Source organism: Zootoca vivipara, chromosome 1, assembly GCF_965207765.1.
Source record: "Zootoca vivipara chromosome 1, rZooViv2.hap1.1, whole genome shotgun sequence".
Lineage (NCBI taxonomy): Eukaryota > Metazoa > Chordata > Lepidosauria > Squamata > Lacertidae > Zootoca > Zootoca vivipara.
The window spans coordinates 76,888,359-76,909,492 of NC_142582.1; the positions used below are offsets into that span (position 1 = coordinate 76,888,359).

Genomic DNA, 21,134 nt, shown 5'->3' on the forward strand with positions numbered 1-21,134 from the left:
GCGCGAACTCCATAGCTGCCAAGTTTTCGCTTTTCTCGCGAGGAAGCCTATTCAGCATAAGGGAAAATCCCTGTAAAAAAGGGATAACTTGGCAGCTATGGCGAACTCCCCCCCCCCCCGCGGAGGAAGCTCCGCCCTGCCTCTGACTATTAGGCGTCATAGCTGGAGCCGTGTGGGGCAAGCGGCTCCTCCCACCGCGCGGCGCGGACGGAGCGCCCCGGGCTCAGCGCGAGAGTCCCGCCCCCTCGGCTTGCCCTGCAGCCTCCGCCTCCTCCAGCTTCGTTCGGGAGCCGCTTCCGCTCGCCATGGAGGACTCGGAGGAGGCAGGCAACCCCGAAAGAGAGCCTCTGCTGGCGACGCCGCCGACGGCGGCTCCCAGCGGCTCCCGAGGGCTACGTCGCCTCTACTCGGGCGGGGACGGTGCTGCCCCGGGCGACAGAGGAAACGGCGGCGGCTCCGAGGCCTCCTGGTCTTCCCCGGGCGGGAACGGTGAGCCCACGGGGGCGTCGGTGGGGAATCGGGGCTACCAGTCGACTGCTGGATCCTGAAGCCAGGGACACGGGCCGGGCCGGGCTGGTGGGGCAAGAGCGAGTCCACTGCAGGGCTCAAGTTCTGACCCTGGAGGTGCCAGGGCTTGAGCCAAGCCTCGGAGTTGCATCCTGGGGTGCCCAAGAGCTGTCCCTTCATCCTCACCTGCACCGGGCTGGTTGGAAGGGGTTAGCGGGTGGTCAGGCGCCTGCAGCACTAGCCTATGCATGCTTGGGCTCTCTCTCTCTCTCTCTCTCTCTCTCTCTCTCTCTCTCTCTCTCTCTCTCTCTCTCTCTCTCTCTCTCTCTCTCTCTCCCTCCCTCCCTCCCTCTCCCTCTCTCTCTCTCTCTCTCCCTCTCTCATTTTTATTAAATTTTCTGTTTTACCATTAAAATACTCATTTAAACATCCTTCAAATATCAATGACTTTCCTTCTTCTCTTTCCATGGCTCATTTTGCATATCACAAATGCCTGCATATTTTACAAAAACTAAAGCATTCCATATTCCATTATCACATCCATCTCTGCATGCTTTCTCTCAATAGGGTTTCCTCTCCCAGGTAAGTACCGGTAGGTGTGGGATTGCGTAGCTTTCACAACGGAGTAGTTTGTTCCTGCTCACAGAGCCCTTGCACTGAAAAGGGGCACCCTTGGTCAGTAAGGCCTGCATGGGTTGAGGGAAGCAGTTCTAAAGTGCCCCTGAACATGTGCAGACAGGAGGACTCAAGGTCCACTACCAGCACTTCAGAGATCTCTTGAGGCATCTCTTTTCAGAGCAGCAAATGCAACTTTCTCAGGATTATAAATTAATCGCTGTTACAGGCTTTTGCCCCACCGTTTGGTGTGACATAACCTTAGCCTCCTGTTTATGACAGTCCCTGCTGGGTAGGTGTGGCAGTGTTCCTTCTGTTTTACTTGTTTTACTGTTTTACTCTGTTTTTCTTAAATATTGTTGGGTAGACTGCAGTTGCGAGAAAGAGCAGAGAGAGAGAAAATTACATTTACAGCATGTAGGACAGGCATCCCCAAACTGCAGCCCTCCAGATGTTTTGGCCTACAACGCCCATGATCCCTAGCTAAGAGGACCAGTGGTCAGGGATGATGGTAATTGTAGTCCAAAACACCTGGAGGGCTGAAGTTTGGGGATGCCTGATGTAGGACAATGCCTATAAAGACTGTACTTTAGATAGTACAATGAAACATCAACATTGGTTGCATACTTCTTGTGCCTTGTGTCAACTTCTGTGATGGAAGTGGTACAGCAGATCTGCTAATCGATTGTCTGCACTTCTAGATTACAGAGCCAATTACTAATCCATCCATATTAAATCATACAAACGATTCCATGGCCTAGAATGTTGCAGGTCCAGTGCCACATCCCCAGGGATGCTGGGCTGTGAAGTGATACTCTCCCAATAAATACAGAACAGTAACTCCACAGTTCACATAACAGTAGGAAAGCAATCATTTTTCATAGCACATGTTTACATATTGTTTCAGCAAGGATTCCATGCACTCCCATCAGTCATTTGCATTTGCAATAGCGAAGTCTAGCTCAGATGTTTGTGCCTTTCCCCTGAATTATTTGAACTCTATAAAGAACTATAGATGCACAGTGCTATGATAAATGTCAGCGTAGTGACTGGCACCATTTACATCCAAGCTTTTAACTGAGACGATTCATCTGTGTTGGTGATTAGTCATTCAGTTCCACATCTTGAGAAGTCACTCTCCCTACAATCTCCAGGGCACACCCAAGTTCCACCCACAATAACATTTGGAAATCATTTGTTCATACTTTCCTGGACAATGTGAATACTTGGCTTAAAAGAAGGGCACAGCATTTTTAGAACAGGGCAGTTGCATTTGAAGCATCTAAGAACATATAGAGAGCCCTTGCTGGATCATGCCAAAGGTCCATTTAGTCTAGCATCAGTGGCCAACCAAATGCCTATGGGAAATCCGCTAGAAGGGCATGAGTGCAGCAGCACTCTTCCTATACGCCAGGGGTGCCCAGCTTCCAAGAGACTACGATCTACTCACAGTTAAAAACTGGCAGTGATCTACCTCCTTTTGGGGGGTTCAGGTCAAAGTTGTTGAGTTTTTTTTAGGAAGGAAAGCCCTGTTTGGGGGGGTTCATGTAAAAGTTGTTGAACTTCTTTAGGGGAGAGGAAAGCGACATTGAGCTCTTTTTTTTTTTAGCAAGGAAAGCCCTGTTTTGGGTGGTTCAGGTCATTTTAGGGGTGCAGGGCAAAGATGTTGAGCTTTTTTTAGGGAAGCCAAAGTTTTTTAGCTTCTTTGGGGAGAGCCACTGATCTACCGGTGATCTACCACAGACGTCCAGTGATCTACCGGTAGATCATGATCTACCTGTTGGACATGCCTGCCCAGTGACTGGTATTCAGAGGCATACAGGGTTCGAAATTAGCAGGGTGCCAGGCGCGTTTTGCACCTAAAGATTCTCCATTTGGAGCACCTCAAAAAGCCTGGGTGCCATTTTTTGCACCTGGCTGACACCCAAGGATTACTGAAATATACATACTTTGAAGTTTCAAAGTTATGTTAAGGATAGACAATATGTTAAGGAGTTTAACAATAAAGAGTAGAGTGTTTTGAAAACTGAAGTATAGTACCAATATTTTTTATTGTGAACATCAAATTAAACATCTATTAACAATTTCTGTTAAAAATGTAGTATTAACAATGTGTCACTTATGTGAATGGCATGTTATCAAAGTAATAAATTAAAAGTGTTGCCAACCCTCCCCCTCCCCCAATGATGAATAGACATTCTGTTTTGGCGCCCACAACCCAGGTCCCAGGAGCCATTTGGCTCCTAGCTTTTCTATCCCAGTTTCTAACACTGGAGACATACCACCTTTGACACTGAAGGTACATCATCACTGTGTTCAGTCCAGATGCACCATTTCTTCTAATGTGGAGCTTTGGGTGGTGGTGGGAGTAGTTCTGCAAGTTTGCAGCAGAAGATTGCATGAAACTGATTGACTGATGGCCATAGTCTAGCCCCTAATTTCCCCTTCTCCATCTTCAGAGCAATTTTGCACTTAAAAACATTTTCTTTAAAAAAATATTAATTGGGCAATGAATGAATAAATTAACATGCAAATTGTGCTTTTAAAAATGTTGGGCAGCCTGTGCAAAGCAGCATAGGGACAAGACCCATCATGGCAGCATTAGCATTTGTTTCCTGGTATATACAGCTGTCACTTCAGTTGCAAAACTGGAAGGAAGGGAAGCTCGCTGGGTATGTGAGCTGGGCAGCCTGCTGTGAGCTTTGCAGTATGTTCCAAAAGTTTATCTCCTGCAGACAAGGAGCTAGAACATGGGAAGTCAGTGCGCCCTGCAGATCTGGATCACAACTTCCATTATCCCTAACCATTGACCATTGGTGATGCAAGTTGCAGTCCAGAACATCTGAAGGGTACCATCTTGGCTATGGGATGGAGGTTCCTTCTCCGGAGCTATTCCAGCTTTAGAAGGGCAATGCATAAATATACACTTGTCTCTTGAGTGCTTCTGTTGCATTCCCTGGTGTCCACTTTTAGGATTTGGACCCCAGTCCACCAAGAACTTCTTCACAAGCCTCATTACAATGGATGGGAGTGATGCAAGAGCATAGCTGTTCTCTTAACATGCATGTCTGCTTCTAGAGCTTCTTATCCCATACAGCCCAAGTATGTGATCTTGCTTGTTGGCTCACTGCCTATTTTGAGTGTAACTTTGTATTCAAAAGGTGGACAGTCTCAGACTTGCTTGTTACAGGAATGGCTTGTTGCTGCTTTCCTGTAATTGCTTTCACCATGCTAATTTGCCAGTACTCCCTCTGCTAATTTACTTGCCTGTATGCCCTTGCTGGAGAAGAGTGAACTAAGGACAGGACTAATTGAGGGGTAATCTGCTACAATCCTCTATTTACAATTGCTGCTGCTGTTTCCTTGAGTTAAACCCTTTCATCCACAAGAGGGAAGCGGTAAACAATGTGAAAATTACCTCATGTGTGAGGCAGTTTTGAAGTAAATCAAGAGTGTCTTAGGTTGCAAGTCTAAGAAGACATATTAGGGAGGAAGCTCTGAGGAGCACAGTGAGAATTACTTTGGAGCAAATATGCAGAGCATTGCGCTGCACGTGAAATTTCTCATTGGGCATGCTTTAGCATGTAGATGTGTTCGCAGCTGGAAATCAAAAAGGAAATAGGTGGGAGCCAGAACATTCTTGTTGCATCCTGTTAACCAGGAAACTGCCCAAAATGACTGAAATCATGATCAAAGGGGTATTTGTGAATGGCCCCTCATATTCCTTCCGGACCACTCAATTAACATTAATTTTTGAAGGTTCAACCATACAAAAATAGCTGAAGATTAGCCAGTAATTCAAAAATACTTTTTTTCTTGATGCCAAAGTTCCTGAAATATGACTCTGCGCCATTTCTAAAGGAAACTAACCAAGCAGGACGATGTTACCAAATTGTCAGGTGGCCATGGTTTAAGAAAAATGGTCTCTTGTGCCGTATTGGAACTCCTGCCAGACCATGATTTGCCCAAAGGCTGAAGGTTCTCCACCTCTGCTTTAAGGGGAACATTACAGATTTCTCCTCAATTGATTTTTGTTTGTTTTTTAGCGCAAACTTGGCACTGGTGGCATCTTCAGTCTTCCTTCCTAAATATACGCAAATTCAGCACAGCAGAGATAAGTACAAGGCTAACACATGAATGTTCATGGCATTACTGCTCTTATATTGGTTTAGAGATAACCTAAAATCCACTGCTTGGACTAATTCACAGGTCCCTTTCTTAATCCTGATGGTAGGCCAGTAGACGGGCTCTCGACTCCCTTTCCTCCTTCCTTCTCCTATTGCATTCACTGAAAAGATGCTTGAGATGTGATGACATCCCAAAAGGCTAAATTAAGCAATACCAACACTTTGTGTGGTATCTTCATGATTTATAAAACTAGCTATTAGCTTTGTTGGGATCACAGAAATGACTGTTGTATCTTTGCAGTTGCCGATGACCAAAATCCCTACTTGAACCAAGCCGTAGTGTTCATTGAAGATGCAATACAGGTAAATGTCTCATCTGCCAGGCTACGGCCAAAGTGGAGATAACTGATTAGTGCCCAGTGAAATAAACTATTGCATAGGACTTGAGTATTCTGTTTTTTATTGGTGAGCTGCCAGTTTATGGCACACAGTTAAATTAATGTTAGGCTCTGTAGTCCGGTCTTACCAGCTGTGCAGTAAGAGACTGCCCTAAATAATTTTAGGGAAGCTTGATTTCTGCGTATTTGTGTTTTCATCTCTTTGGACAACTGGGATTGCATAATTGTTGCTCACGGCACTTGTAAGAGCCATTCCGTGTTGGGAAATCAGCTTGTTTAAAGGTTAGTGGATGTTGCCTTGAATAGTGCTTGCCTGTATAGATTGGCTTGACTTTGAATAACAGAGCAATTGTGATGCCTGAGTGATCTATCTTGCCTTTCATCTCTCTAGTATCGTTCCATAAATCACCGTGTGGATTCTTACTCCTTGTGGCTTTATCGGCGGTATTACTCAGAAGTTTGCCAATGGTGAGAACCGGGCTCTTTTCTCTTGCTCATCTCTGATGCTTAGAGCCTCTGTCACTCTCTGACTCCACAAATCCTTGGTTCCTCTGTCAATGCAAGGCATTTTTATATTTTCCTAACTATCCCTCTTGGGATTTCCTTTCTGGCATCTGCAAGTCAGCAGCTACGTTGGGCACTTTCGTTTTGTAGCCATAACCATGATACCTCTCTCCAGCACTCCCAAGTTGGTAGGCTGGAGAAAGAGACCTTTTGCTAAACAATGTGACATTGCTACAAATATTGCTGGTCATCACAGATATAAAATCGCCCCTGTCCAACCAGGTCCCTGTGGAAAACTCACAAACAGAATGTGAGTGCAGCAGCACTCCACAGCTGCTGCTCCCCACCAACCTTTAGTCGGAGGCCTTATTAGAGTGTTTCAGCCACATTTAAAAATATTTATTTAAAATTATGTTTATAAGTTGAAATGGAATTTGCACTTTTGTCTGCTCTTGTGATAGCATAACACCCCACTGGACGAAAGCAATAGGGTTGCCAGACTCAATAGTGGACAGGACTTCTGTGCCTTTAATTGCCCTGCTCTCTTTTGAGTCTGGAAACCTTAAAGAGAAACCAGCAGACCCTTTGTTTAATTTCCAAGCAAAGGGTCTGCTGGTTTCTCTTTAAGGTTTCCAGAATCAAAAGAGAGCAGGGCAATTAAAGGCACAGAAGTCCTGTCCACTATTGAGTCTGGCAACCCTAGAAAGCAGAGGTATGGGAACCCAGAAATGGTTGAATAGTTAAGAACCCAACTGCACAATCCTATGCATGTCTACTCAGAAATACAACCCACTGAGTTCAAGAGGACTTACTCCTGGGAAAGTATATATAGGATTGCAACCCACTTGTTGAATTCAACATAATGTTAAGCAGAATGTTTTGTTGGCACAATAACCCCCCTCTCCTTCCCTGTTCCCCCAACCCTCCAGAGTAGATTTGGGGATAGTGTGGGGAGGAGGGGGCAATCCCATTATGCTGGTGTTAATCCTGTTTAAGTGAATACCACCTACATTTCTTATTTCTTTCTTTTTCTTTTTTTGGTTATTTATATTTTTTGAAGTTATTTCAATTAAAAGAAATAAAGTGATACAGAAAAAAGAAGGGAAAGTAAGGGGGGGGGAAAGAACAACAGACACATATGAAAATAATAGATAGATATGCAAAAATGCAGTATATTTCCATACATTCTTATATAAATTGGTACTGTATAGTGTTATTATCCTTAATGCTTATGTAAATGTTAATAGCCTACTACATTTTGTATAAAGCCCTTCCAAATATTATCATATTTATCCAAGCAAAGTCCACATCTGTAAGCATTCCGTTCACAGGTTGCGAGTGTTGTCATATCGCCAATTTATTTTTAAAAATAAATCCTTAAGAAAAATTCCCAGGATTACAAAAATATATATGCGGATTTACCCTCTACCCTGTTTTAAGTTGTGATACATTCCATGTTATTAATCATCCTTTATTTCTGCCCTTTCCCCCAAAGTACCCCAGAGTGGCAAACAACAAAACAATTTACATGCTTAGAAACAAGCCAAATATCCTCACAACTAATCATTTGAAAGCTTCCAGAAATGTATTTTTCAGCCACCAAATGTGTGAGTGAACAGGAATGTTTTAAAACCCTACCTAAACATTAATAACGTAGGCCAATGACCCCCCCCCCCCGGCGTTCCATAGGTAATGGGTTGCTGCTGAAAAGAACCTGTCATAGTTCCCAGTTCCCGACTTTGCCAACCTTCATCTCCTAAGCTAGGGAAATGTTACATTTCCAGATTCTTACTATCACAAGCATAGTTGCAAATGGCAGGAATGCCAAAATGTGTCGGTGATAATTTAAATCCTTATGTCTTGAAAATGAGGAATATCATTGAAATATGTGCAGTAACTATAGCAGGTGTGGGAAATCTTTGGCCCTCCAGATGTTGCTACAACTTCCACCAACCGTTGCCATTGGCAGCGCTTGCTGGTGTTGATGGGAATTGTGGTTCAGAAACATTTGGAGGGCCAGAGATTCCCCATGTCTGATCTGTAGTGTTTGCTATTGCAAAAAAGGGCTTGGTTTTATCAACTACATTTTTAATCATCCAATTTTTAATCATCCTGTGACCATTGCAGCAGTGACAATGGTACTACCATTAGGTCATTGTCTTGTTGCGTTGTATATTTGATAAAGGGGAGCCACACTGGGGTGAAGGTGTCCTCCTTTGATTGTCCCTGTGCTAGTTTTAGTTTGTTGGTTAACTTTTCTAGTAGGGTGGTTGCCTATCCCCTCCAACCCCCCCCCCCAGCATACAAATCAATATGGCTAATAAGACCCAACACTCTCCCCTCTAACACATGTAAACAATCCATGCTGCAACCAACCAAACACAACCAACCAAGCTCTGGATCACCCCCTTCCCAATCTCTCGCAATGCCAATAAAAATGAAACCATATATAAATAAAGCACCTACTCAGTTGATGCTGACACAAAAACCCTCCACAAACACTACGCAATAGAATAAAAGTTCATTGTCCCACCCTCTCTCCCTCCCTCCCTCCCTCTCTTCCCTCTTTACCCCAACCGCACAGTGTCTCTGACAATCGTGTCTCATACTGAATGTAAATGAACTGTGAAAAAGATTCTAAAGTAGAGACGCTATACTGTATGTACTTTCTTATGTTCGTTTGTTTTGTAACAGAAAAAAACCTCAAATAAAAACTAATTAAAAAATAGTCATCGTATCAGCTATTCACTCTGTTGTAGATACAGTGCCTTCATCATGTATCAGTCCACACAAAACTTTCACCCTCTTCCAAGGGCAAGCTATCCTTACCAACCTCAGTGTATCTGAAGAAGTGTGCATGCACACGAAAGCTCATACCAAAATATAAACTTAGTTGGTCTTTAAGGTGCTACTGAAGGATTTTTTTTATTTTGCTTACCAACCTAAGATATGCGTTCGCCTAATAGTGTAACGTGAACCAAGCAATTGCAGGTATAACTGGCAGCAATAGCTGGAAAAGAAATAGTGCTGCAGCTGGCTGAATTTTTTGCTCTCCTCGTTGGTATGCCCCTCTAGTCCTCATGTGCACATGTTTAGAGAACAGTTAGCACTACTTTGGATGTGGAGCAAAAGCCTGTCTGAGCTGATCCTGAGAGTTGAAACTATTTTTATTTGTTTTTGGATTTCTGAACTAAAAGCGTGATGCCTGAATGGCTTGGCCGGCTTTAGGTCCAAGGAGACTGGAATGAAGAGCTTGATCTCTTTATGCTGTACTATCACTTTGCAGGGAGGTAACTATTGCACATCATCGTGCTATAAAAGGCTTTCAGTTGTCCATTTAGGCTCAATCCCAGATACCATGCATTTTGACTGCTCCTGATATTAAGCGATTTTATGGCTTTATATTGCACAGTTCCTTTTGGCCAAGTAGCTTTTAGGAGGGTATGTTTTTCATTCAGTAATCACATTGATCTTCCTTTGCTCTTAAAGGATTTTGATTGCCACCATTACACTAATCCTGGCTCTTGCTTTCATCGAAACGCCTTCTTCACTTACTGTCACGTCGGACGTACGATACCGCTTGGAACCCTGGGAGCCTCCATGTGGCTTGACGGAGAGCATTGAACTACTTTGCTTCCTTGTCTTTATAGCGGATGTCTCTGTAAAGGTGAGCGATGACACATTTAATGCCACTTAGAAAATTTCCAGATTCATGAGATGCATTTGAATTGCCCACACTTCCCTATGTGGAATATATGGAATAACCAATGGATTCCAACATGATTCTGGGCTCTATGCTTCAGAAATGGGAAAATTAGGAAATGGTTCTTTTGGAAAAACCTCCCCATCGGTGAAGGCTTCATTTTCATTATGACTGGCCCAGCCATTTTTAGAAAGACTACATCAAGATTAGTCACACTTTAGATTTGTAAAATAAAATCTTTCTGCAAAAGAAAATGTTACAATGACCTAACGACTGTTTAAACATGTATTGCTTCATCAGAGTTACCTAATAGGATGGGAAGAGTTTCGGAAAACCAAGTGGTTGATGGCATATATCCTGGTGCTAATCATCTCCCTTGCAGACTGGACTGCTTCACTGAGTTCTTCCTGTGGTGAGGTAAGGATTATATGTGTGTATGCCACTGAGGCAGGGGCTACAGGGAAGGAGGGTCAGACTGAGCGAGTAGCACTTCGCAGTTGAGCAAGCAAAAAACCCATTTTCACTTTCGCAAAACTTTGAGTTTGTAATCTGAGAGCATCCTCTGCTTATATACTTACAACTTGGAGCAAGCACAGCTCAAAGTCCCACTCTGCTGTGAAGTTGTTGTCATCAGCCTTCTTATCCTGCCCTCCTCCTAACCTCCTCCTCCGCCATGCTATCCTCATGACAACCCTGTGAGGTAGGTTAGGCCCAGAGTCACCCAGTGAACTTCCTCCCTAAGTGGGAGCTTGAATCTGGGCCTCCCTGGTTTCATTTTAACACCCTAGCCTTCATAACATATGGGCATCTCAACTGAAAGTTCAAATCTCCATTCAGTCTTGAAGCACACTGGGTAACTTTGTAATGTTTAACTTTTTAATTTTGTTATATTTAAAATATCTCTATACTGCTTTTCATTGACACGATGCTGGCGCAGTTCACAATATATAAACACAGTACAACAAAATGCACATAATAGCAACACAATGTCATTCAAACCACTGTAAACAATAATACATTATAACCAAGCTGTGAATTACTAGCCAGTAAACCCCACAAGGAGAGGCCATAGCTCAGTGACAGAGTTTCTTCTTTGCATGCAGAAGGTTCCAGGTTGGAACAAGGCATCACTAATAGGCGGTTGACACCCAGTTCAATATATCTATAACAACTGAGCCAGGTATGAGTGTTTGAAGTTTTTGGAGAGTATGTTCGTTTCAGTGGTGTTTCTGCTTGTTGTGTTTTTTAAAATGATTTTGGAAACATCCCTTCTTGTACCAGTACTTTCTTTCTGGAACAGAAATGCTGACTAGAAATAACTCCCACACTGGAAATGAAGATAACCAAATGTTAACGTTATGTAAAGGTATGAGGAACTAAAGAGGAAGAGTTTTGTGCTTTGCTCCATCCGCAGAATTTTGTGCCAAGGTTATTATTTAAACGATTGCAAAAGAGATAAACTTTGCATCTAATGAACTGATCGCTTGGGGAAGGGCTGAGATCCTTCTCTCCATGGCTAGCTGTGTGAGGGTTCAGTATGCCACTGTCAATATCAGTGAAAACAGGTGCAGCTGAAGCAAACCGTCTTTTCCTTCCTCTGTGGGACTTCAAAACATTCTGAAGGATTCTCAGGTTAACCTGTTCTAGCAACAACAGCAACAAAGAGTTTTCTAGTGATTGAGCTAATGTATGAAGTCTTAAGTTGGAAAGTATTTATTTATTGAAAACATTTTTTATGCCACAATTCAGCAGAACTTCCAGGGCAGTTTACAAAAAAAAAACACAAAAAAACAAAAAAAAACCCAAAACCAAGATGCCCCCAAACCAACCCCCCTCTCTGCAGCAATCTGTTAAAAAAGAAAAATACATTAAAACACCTGAAAGAACACAGATGTTTTTTCCATGGCCCTTTCCATGGCACAGTGGTACCTCGGGTTACAAACGCTTCAGGTTACAAACTCCGCTAACCCAGAAATAGTACCTCAAGTTAAGAACTTTGCTTCAGGAAGAGAACAGAAATTATGCTCTGGTGGTGCGGCAGCAGGAGGCCTCATTAGGTTAAGAACATACCTCCGGAACGAATTAAGTTCTTAACCGGAGGTACCACTGTATCTGATGGGGGAATTTCACAAGGAACACCATCACTGAGATTGCCCCAAAATGAGCATTCACCTTGGTTAATAGTTAATGCTTCCCCCCCAGTTAATTTGTTCTTTTTAAAACATGATCTTTATTGGTTTTACAGATTTTACAAATTTCACCATCATAATACATAATACATACCTTATTCCTCTTAACCTTAATACTTTAACTCTAAACAAGTTTGTACTACCCTCCCTCCTGGTTTCTCTATATTTTCTTTATATTTACACATTTGCCATGTTTACATCCTATGTGTACTTAATACTATGGAATAATATTATTCAAAATTTCATTAAATATACATTCTTCAATTGTTGTAATATATTTGTTCAATTTTCTTAAATCCAAAATGAATGATTTTTAATCCATTATGAGGTCTATTTCAGTCCCGCGAGTGTCTTTATTTTTGTATAGTTCTTTTCTATGTATGTTGTAAATTTCATCCAGTCTCTTTGGAATACTTCGTTGCCCTGTTATCTGATTTTTCCAGTCAATTTTGCTATTTCTGCGTACTCGATGAGTTTCCGCTGCCATTCTTCAACTGTGGGTATTTCATATTGCTTCCATTTCTATGCGAGTAGTATTCTCGCCGCGGTAGTAGCATAAAGGAACAGTTTCTAGTCATTCTTTGTTATACCATCTCCAACCAGACCTAGCAAGAATGCTTCTGGTTTTTTGGGGAAAGTGTATCTAACAATCTTTTTTAACTCATTATATATATTTTCCCAGAAGGCTTTAACTTTTTCACATAACCACCACATGTAGAAAAAGTTTCCTTCCTTTGATTCACATTTCCAACAGTTCTTATTTCTCATTCTATACATCTTTGCTAGCCTGGCTGGGGTAAGATACCATCTGTACATCATTTTTTATATATTTTCCTTCAGGGTCACACAAGCGGTAAATTTTAACCCTGTGTTCCATAGCTTTAACCATTTATCATATTCAATACTATAACCTATGTCAATTGCCCACTTTGTCATGACCTCTTTAATTCCTTCATCCTTTGTATGCCACTCCAGCAGAAACTCATAAATTCTAGACAATGTTTTTGTACCTCCTTGTATTACATCAATTTCTATCCTTGATCAACATGTTCGAAGCCATTGGTTTTTTTTTTGTCCTTTAAAAGGATATCATTGACTTGGTGGTATTCTAACCATCCTGTTAATTTTGTTTTGAGATCCTCATAAGGCCTAATTTTAATAATATTATTTTCTTCTATCAACAGGTCTCTGTAAGTTAACCAGTCTCCTTTCATATTTTATTTTTTAACTGAAAAGGCTTCTAAGGGTGACAACCATATGGTGTCTTTATCTCAAACCACTCTTTATATCATCCAAGCTTCATACATGTCTTTTTATAACATGGTTCAAAAAGTCCCGATCCACTTTTACTTTCTCATACCCCAGTAAATTTGTTCAAACCTTGTTTTTCTTTCTTTCTTTGTCATCCATTTATACACTGGTAGTCATTACATCATGTGGGTGATCAAATGTTGCCTGTTTGTCTCATTACCAGACTTCCAGTTAAAAAAAGAAAGAAATTATTCCCTTTTGTGCTTGCATTATAATTTGCAGAACTAAACTTTACTGTTCAGCTTGAGCAGCCCATGTGGACATTGCATTAAAAAGCAAACTCATTCTCTGGTTTGGATGCTAGCTTGTTTTGTCATTAACAAGTGCAAAATTTATCCCCTTCAATCTTAGAGTCTGAGAATAAGGCGAATCCTCCGTCCTTTCTTCCTCCTTCAGAACTCTTCAATGATGAAAAAGACACTAAAAAGCATCAAGAGGACATTGCCAGAAATTACAAGGTAATAAGGAGTAATAGAGCAACTATCTTCCAGCCTGCATATAAGAAATCAAGAAATACTGTAGATTTTACTTCCCTATAGTGGCCCAGTTTGTGCACCACAGTTGTTTACCATGACATGTCAATCTGGGATGTTTTACTCCTGCCCGTAGCGGGTGGATAAAACAACCCACGTTTTATGTCTAATTTGTTTTTGGAATGATGATTGTGTTTTGTATGAGCAAAACAAACCATGGTTCCCAATTCAGACATAACACTAAGCCAGGGACCATGTTCATGTCTTCTATTAACTAGTGGGAAGTGAGAAAACAACCCAGATCATTGTGTTCATGGTAAACCTGGGGTGGGGAGCCTGTGGCCCTCCAGATGTTGTTTGACTACACCTCTCATCATCCTTGGCCATAGGCCATGCAACATCTGGAAGGCAGTAAACTGTTAATTATGATAAAAGAATTCCTTCCAGTAGCACCTTAGAGACCAACTAAGTTTGTTATTAGTATGAGCTTTTGTGTGCAATCATGCACACTTCTTCAGATACACTGAAAGAGAAGTCACCAGATGCTTATATATAGTGAGAGGGTGGGGAGGGGTATTACTCAGAAGGGTGGTGGGAATGGGTGATTGGCTGATAGGTGTGGTAAACCTGTTGACGACTGTTAATGACTGCAATTGGTAAGGGGCTGAGATTGCTAAATATAGCTTTATCATGTATAGGTAAAGGTAAAGGGACCCCTGACCATTAGGTCCAGTCGTGACCGACTCTGGGGTTGCGCGCTCATCTCGCATTATTGGCCGAGGGAGCCAGCGTATAGCTTCCAGGTCATGTGGCCAGCATGACAAAGCCGCTTCTGGCAAACCAGAGCAGCACATGGAAACGCCGTTTACCTTCCCGCTGTAGCGGTTCCTATTTATCTACTTGCATTTTGACGTGCTTTCGAACTGCTAGGTTGGCTGGAGCTGGGACCAAGCAATGGGAGCTCACCCCATCACAGGGATTCGAACCGCCGACCTTCTGATCAGCAAGCCCTAGGCTCAGTGGTTTAACCACAGCGCCACCTGGGTCCTTCTTATCATGTAAAATGAGATAAAAATCCAATGTCTATTCAGACCAGGCCTCTCCATGTTTTTAAATTTGGTAATACAGTCATATCTCGGTTTAAGTACGCCTCGGTTTGAGTATCTTCAGTTTAAGTACTCCGCAGACCTGTCTGGAACAGATTAATCCACTTTCCATTACTTTCAATGGGAAAGTTCGCTTCAGGTCAAGTACGCTTCAGGTTAAAGTACGGACTTCCAGAACCAATTACACTCATACCTCGGGTTAAGTACGCTTCAGGTTGAGTACTCCACAGACCCGTCTGGAACAGATTAATCCACTTTCCGTTACTTTCAATGGGAAAGTTCGCTTCAGGTTCAGTACGCTTCAGTTTAAGTACTCCACGGAACGTCTGGAATGGATTAATCCACTTTCCATTACTTTCAATGGGAAAGTACGCTTCAGGTTAAGTACGCTTCAGGTTAAGTACAGACTTCCGGAACCAATTGTGTTTGTAAACCGAGGTATCACTGTAAGTTGCAATTCAGCAACTTCTCTTTCCAGTCTATTTCTGAAATTCTTTTGTAATAAGACAGCTACTTTGAGATCTTGTATAGAATGTCCGGGGAGATTGAAGTCTTCTCCTACTGGTTTCTCTGTCTTGTGATTCCTGATATCGGATTTATGTCCATTTATCCTTTGGCGTAGGTTTGGCCTGTTTGTCCAATATAGAGAGCTGAAGGGCACTGTTTGGCATTTGATGGCATACACAGTGTTAGAAGATGATCAATTAAATAGTCCTGAAATGGTATGTTCGATGTTGTTGGAGACAGTTAACTATGATTTACCATGAAGTATGACTTGGGTCACCACACTACCATAACTAAGGGTAGAAATTAGGAAATGCCTGAAGGAATGACTGGTTGGGAATCAGTTGGAAGTGGAGAGGAGCCAGGAAAACCATTTTGATGGTAATTTTCTGGCACAACATTTGCAAGTTGAGGGTGAATTTTGGGGTCTTTGGAGTATAGTGGAAACTTGTTGAGAGGGATCTGTCAAGGAAAAGTTCTACATTACCATAGGAAGATGTATGTCAGTGCTATTCTTCCCAGGTTTTGACTAAATTTACAAGAACTTAAATGTCTCAGCCAAAGAAATTATTTCCTGAATAGAGGGCAACTTCTTCTTCTATTTGAATGTTGTGGTCTGACATCTCTCCATTTGCATCCCCCTTACATTTTAATGAAAGAACTAATTTTGGCATTTGTGCTTTCTCCCTAATAGTGTTATGCTGCTTTTAGCTGTTCACCTGTTTCTCTTTACCATGTTTGGCATGCTGCTGTTTGCTCGAACGAAGGTAACTAACTAACGTGAATGATTCATGTAGGGGTTGGTTGTCTTGAGAGCATTGCCAGAAATGTTGGCAAATGTAATAAGTTTTTTTTTGGGGGGGGAATTGCCCCTTTCTGAAAAGTCTTATCTTTTCTGTGTTTCAAACATAGTGTTATGATAGGTCTGGATTATCCACCCCCCCCTTTATCAGAAGGAAATAAAGCTTCTCTGTACACACTTTGCTTTCCCAGAGGATCTTTGTAAAAGTTGGATCCAGCAGAATTAGCCTGAAAAGCAGATAGAGCTGAAAAAAGTGGAAAAGAGCATCATTCCTCTAGCTTCCTCTTTTCAGTTCCCTCCCTCAGCTCTTTGCACTTTCCAAGGGAGAAAGTGATAACCCCCTTGCCATATCATGACCAATCATATAAGAGAAATTATACATATGAAACGCTCCAGCATTATAGCTTTCCCCACAAACTGTTCCCTCTAAGAAAAACTGAGGTGATAAGTTACCACATGCAAACCACCACAAACTCCAAAATAAATGCCTCAGTGTAGAAGACGGATGTCTTCATTTCACTGTGTCTTTCTTGAATCTTTGCACTCTGAACTTTGCTGTGCTCCCCCCCTCCTGTGTATTTAAATACAGAGGTCTTATTCCAGTGGGTATATGTGTGTGTATGTGCGAACACACACAAGCCCATGTATATAGTACCAATATATATTTAGTACCAATTCTCTTCCAGCATATTCACTTAGAAACTGACTACATGTAAGGAACAAATCTCTGTAACACAGCTCCAGTTCTCAAGCAGAAGCGTATACTTAACCCTTTTGCTGCTTGAATATTTTCTATTCTAGGTGCCCCCCCCCAGCTGCTTCCCTTCCCTCAGGTTTTAAAAAATGTGTTTGCTTTCTAAATACAAAATTGGAAAAAATAAAAGTCTGTTGGTTATCTTGGGTTATAGTTTGCAAATCTGTCAGTTTATGATAGCAATACAAAAATGATGAAATGTTAAAGAATTATATAGATATTAAAATGCAAAATTATATCAAGTATATTCTTTTTTTAAAGAGATTCTAGCTTAATTCTAGTTATCTTAGTATTCATACACCAGCGCAGAGAAGACCACTTTGGGAAGATGTTCAAGAATGATGTTGTTATGTGCAAGTAGAGTAGAAAAAGTGCCACCTGAGACTAGTTGTATGTCTTTTGGAAATTTAATGAATATCATGCTTTACATTGTATTTTTCTGAAGTACCCGCCTGTCTTTCTGAAGCCAGAAGTAACTTGATTGATTGTAACATAGTGTTGTGTGGCCCCGATCTTCCACAGTCCTGTTCTGCCTGAATAGCTAGTTTTGTGTGTGTGTGTGTGTGTGTGTGTGTGTGTGTGTGTGTGTTTGTGTCATCATGCACTTGGGTCAGACAGTGTGATCCCAGGGCTTGTGCATGTTTATTAAATGGCTGTGGCAGACTCTTGGCATTGCTTTGCTAATGGCTTGGCTCTCTGTGACTAGGATGCTCAGCAGGACAAGGAATGGCAAGGATATTTTCACAACTTGCCAGATTCATTAACTTCCCTGCTGGTACTGCTGACAACTGCAAACAATCCAGATGGTAAGCATAACTTTCTAAATGTATTCTCTCTCTCCCTCTCTTACTTTCTACTGTTAAAGAGAATTAAGATTTGAGCAAATTCATGTATTTCATGGTGGTACAAACTTTGAGACATATGGCTGGGAATGTGAGCGCAAATTACTTCAGTTTCACTGTGTCTCAGGCCTGATTTGACTACTATAGAAATACAGAAGACACCTCTCCCCTCACTCCTGTTTATCTTTAAACTTATTTACTTACGGATTGGAGTGCACATAGTGGGTTTTGACCTGTAGAGTAAGCTCTTATCTACCCCAGTATGAATTGAATTCTTTGCCTTTTTCAGTTTGCCTCTCTACCCCATGTTTCATGCCGACTAACTGCTTCTTTTGTCTCTTCAAACACCTAGCATGTTTCTCTGATTTGTCAGGTGTTACTTGGTCTTTGCCTTGATTTTTTTAAACACTGTTTGGAGTGAAGAAGAAGTTGGCTTTGGGACTGGCATAAGGGCTGGCCATTTAGTATTGTGCAAATCTGGCTTCTAGCAAAAAAAAAAAAACCAACCCACAAAAAACCACCCCTCAGAAGTAGAGGTTCACCCTGAGCTTTATCTGAAAAATAATTATATACATATGTTTTCATGAGTGCACTTCTTCATTGGCCCAACAGAAGCAGTGTGTGTGCTTTTCTTTTTCAGCACTTTATATATTCATTATTACTTTCTAACCTTCTTAAAAATTGTTGTACAGTGATGATTCCTGCCTACTCTAAGAATCGAGCATATTCCATCTTCTTCATAATCTTCACTGTAATTGGTAAGCTGCCACTTCATTTGAATAAGATCCCTATGCAAGTCATTCAGTGTGACCTTTGTTTTATTTGTCGCTATATAAGGAAGGATGTTTCCAGACTTCTGTGGGATTGGTACTCCTCATTCATGCATTTCCCCCCTCAGCATCCATAGGACATCATTGGCATTAAAATATCCCTCTCCCCATTTTAACTCAGATTTACATTTTTTGACCAGTGGGGGAGGAATCTGATACACACACACACACACACCAGTTTGCAAATTAAGCCTCTGTTTGGAAGCACCCGAACTATATTCCCCATCCTCCCCTGTATTCCACCGAAGTTGTGGCTTTCTCTGGGAAAATAAAACAACATTTAGGGACAGAAGAAATTACCTCGCATACACTATTGACACTTAAAATACACCTGATTAAAATTCATTGTACTTTCATGCTTCATAAAGTTATCTAAGCCAGTATTTAAAAAACAAGGTACCTTCTTCCTTCCTTTCTTTGGAAAGAGTGTACTAGAACAGACAGGTTTTAAAATGTGGTGTTCATACTTGTGGTAGAATAATTCTAGCAAATTCCCATTTTACCAGCTAACCTTGGGAATTCTGCTTATTGTTGCAGTTTTGATGCAAATTCCTAGGGCATTCAGATGGGTCTCTGTTCAGTTTACAGTAGAACAAACACAGCACAGCTTCTTCTTTTTTTAAAGTAATTTTTCTTCTTCTTTTCTTAAGGGAACTTATTTCTGATGAACTTGCTGACAGCAATAATATACAATCAGTTTCGTGGCTATCTTCTGGTGAGTAAAGCCTAAATGACATGTTGTTGAAATGATGAAACCTAGCACGGGCTACTGCGCAGGAAGTTCCTGCCGTTGGGGTATTTCAACAGCCTTCAGGAATCTGGGTTTTAGGGAGTCTTTGGTAGAAGATTTTGGCTATGGCATGGATGAATACAGCTGTGACATACTGTAGTTGGATCTCATGTGCTTGTGTTCTATGTGTGGCTGCTGCTCCAACCACATGAGTGGGTGGTTAGGGTCCTTGCCATCTGATTGCCACCTTAGGAGGGAGATGGCAGAGTGAGGAATATCCACATGATTCACTCCCTTCCACATATACATGGTTGTGGTTTTTATGTACACATTGCAGCTGTCTTGTGTGATGGAGATAGAACTGTAATCTTTAACATTTCAGAAACCAAAATTGTGAGCAAACATTTCCCAAGGGGATGCTTATCTGGCCACCTCACCTGCAAGAGTGAGAAAATCAGTTCAGCCAATGAAGATGTTCTGAAGGCCAGGAGCTCATGATGGGTTTTCGCCCAGTGACTTTTTGTCTTGGACTTATGCCTTTAATTTGTGTTCTGCTCCATGTGACACTTTCAAAACAGAGCAAATTTTCTCTAGTTCTTTGTGTTCTTCATGCCTGTAACTTTCTCCCATGTGTTGGTGGATATATTTTTTCTTTCCGTTTCAGAAATCTGTTCAATCCTCACTTTTCCGAAGGCGCTTAGGAATCCGGGCTGCGTTTGAAGTTCTTTGTTCTCTGAAGGAGACTTCTCTCAATAAGAACATGTGAGTGAAAGGCGTCAAGCACACATAGGGTGGGTAGAGACAAGGAACAGAAGGTTAATGATTCCTTCTCACACATTGTAACTTTTTTTATGTAGCTTGCGTGTCCAGTCGGAGACTCTAGCTCAAGTTCTTCATAGAGTAAAAATGGATCCTGACTGCAAGGAAACAATCATTAGGGTAGGAATCACCTTTTTTATTTAATGAGAAGTTGGATTTCATTCAAAAAATGTTTGTTGGTGTGTTAACTTCCAGTATTATCTTGTATATGCAGAACCTTGAGTTGTGTCCCCCAGGAGGTCTGACCGCTGCTCAGTTTCAGTTACTGTTTGATGAACTGGACAAACACAAAGTTAAAGAGGTATGGACCTGGCTTTCATTTATTCCAGCTTTCCAGGTACCCTCCAGGAGTGGTGGCTGAGGCAGATAGGAGCTGTGGTCCAAAACATCTGCAGGGTAGCAGCCTGGCAAATGCTGATTTATGCAGTCATTATACATTTGGGGATGGTGTACAAGTTCACTGAGAGCCGTGCTATGTGTTACATCATTTCGTGACACTGTACCATAATTCAAAAGCATCAATTCTTCAGCAATCAGCCTTCTTTATGGTCCAGCTCTCACTTCCATACATCACTACTGGGAAAAAGCAGGTGTCTTTTAATTTCGTGACTGCTGTCACCATCTGCAGTGATCAAGGAGCCCAAGAAAGTAAAATCTCTCACTGCCTCCATTTCTTCCCCTTCTATTTGCCAGGAGGTGATGGGACCAGTGGCCATGATCTTGGTTTTTTTGATGTTGAGCTTCAGACCATATTTTGCGCTCTCCTCTTTCACCCTCATTAAAATGTTCTTTTATTCCTCCTCACTTTCTGCCATCAAGGTTGTGTCATCTGCATATCTGAGGTTGTTGATATTTCTTCCAGCAATCTTAATTCCGGCTGGGATTCATCTAGTCCAGCCTTTCCTCCCCTTACCTGGCAT

General features: G+C 41.7%; 1 protein-coding gene across 1 annotated transcript in view; it reads left to right on the forward strand.

The window, feature by feature from the left end:
* Positions 1 to 202: 202 nt before the first annotated feature.
* TPCN2 (two pore segment channel 2) overlaps positions 203 to 21,134 on the forward strand; it is a 34,761-nt gene continuing 13,829 nt past the window's right edge. The window contains exons 1-13 of the mRNA XM_035117140.3: positions 203 to 489; positions 5,551 to 5,612; positions 6,039 to 6,115; positions 9,641 to 9,818; positions 10,155 to 10,271; positions 13,706 to 13,812; positions 16,132 to 16,204; positions 17,700 to 17,799; positions 18,528 to 18,593; positions 19,316 to 19,380; positions 20,060 to 20,157; positions 20,253 to 20,334; positions 20,429 to 20,515. Coding sequence (XP_034973031.2) covers positions 306 to 489; positions 5,551 to 5,612; positions 6,039 to 6,115; positions 9,641 to 9,818; positions 10,155 to 10,271; positions 13,706 to 13,812; positions 16,132 to 16,204; positions 17,700 to 17,799; positions 18,528 to 18,593; positions 19,316 to 19,380; positions 20,060 to 20,157; positions 20,253 to 20,334; positions 20,429 to 20,515 — 1,296 coding nt within the window. The 5' untranslated portion in view covers positions 203 to 305. The remainder of the gene's footprint in view (positions 490 to 5,550; positions 5,613 to 6,038; positions 6,116 to 9,640; positions 9,819 to 10,154; positions 10,272 to 13,705; positions 13,813 to 16,131; positions 16,205 to 17,699; positions 17,800 to 18,527; positions 18,594 to 19,315; positions 19,381 to 20,059; positions 20,158 to 20,252; positions 20,335 to 20,428; positions 20,516 to 21,134) is intronic.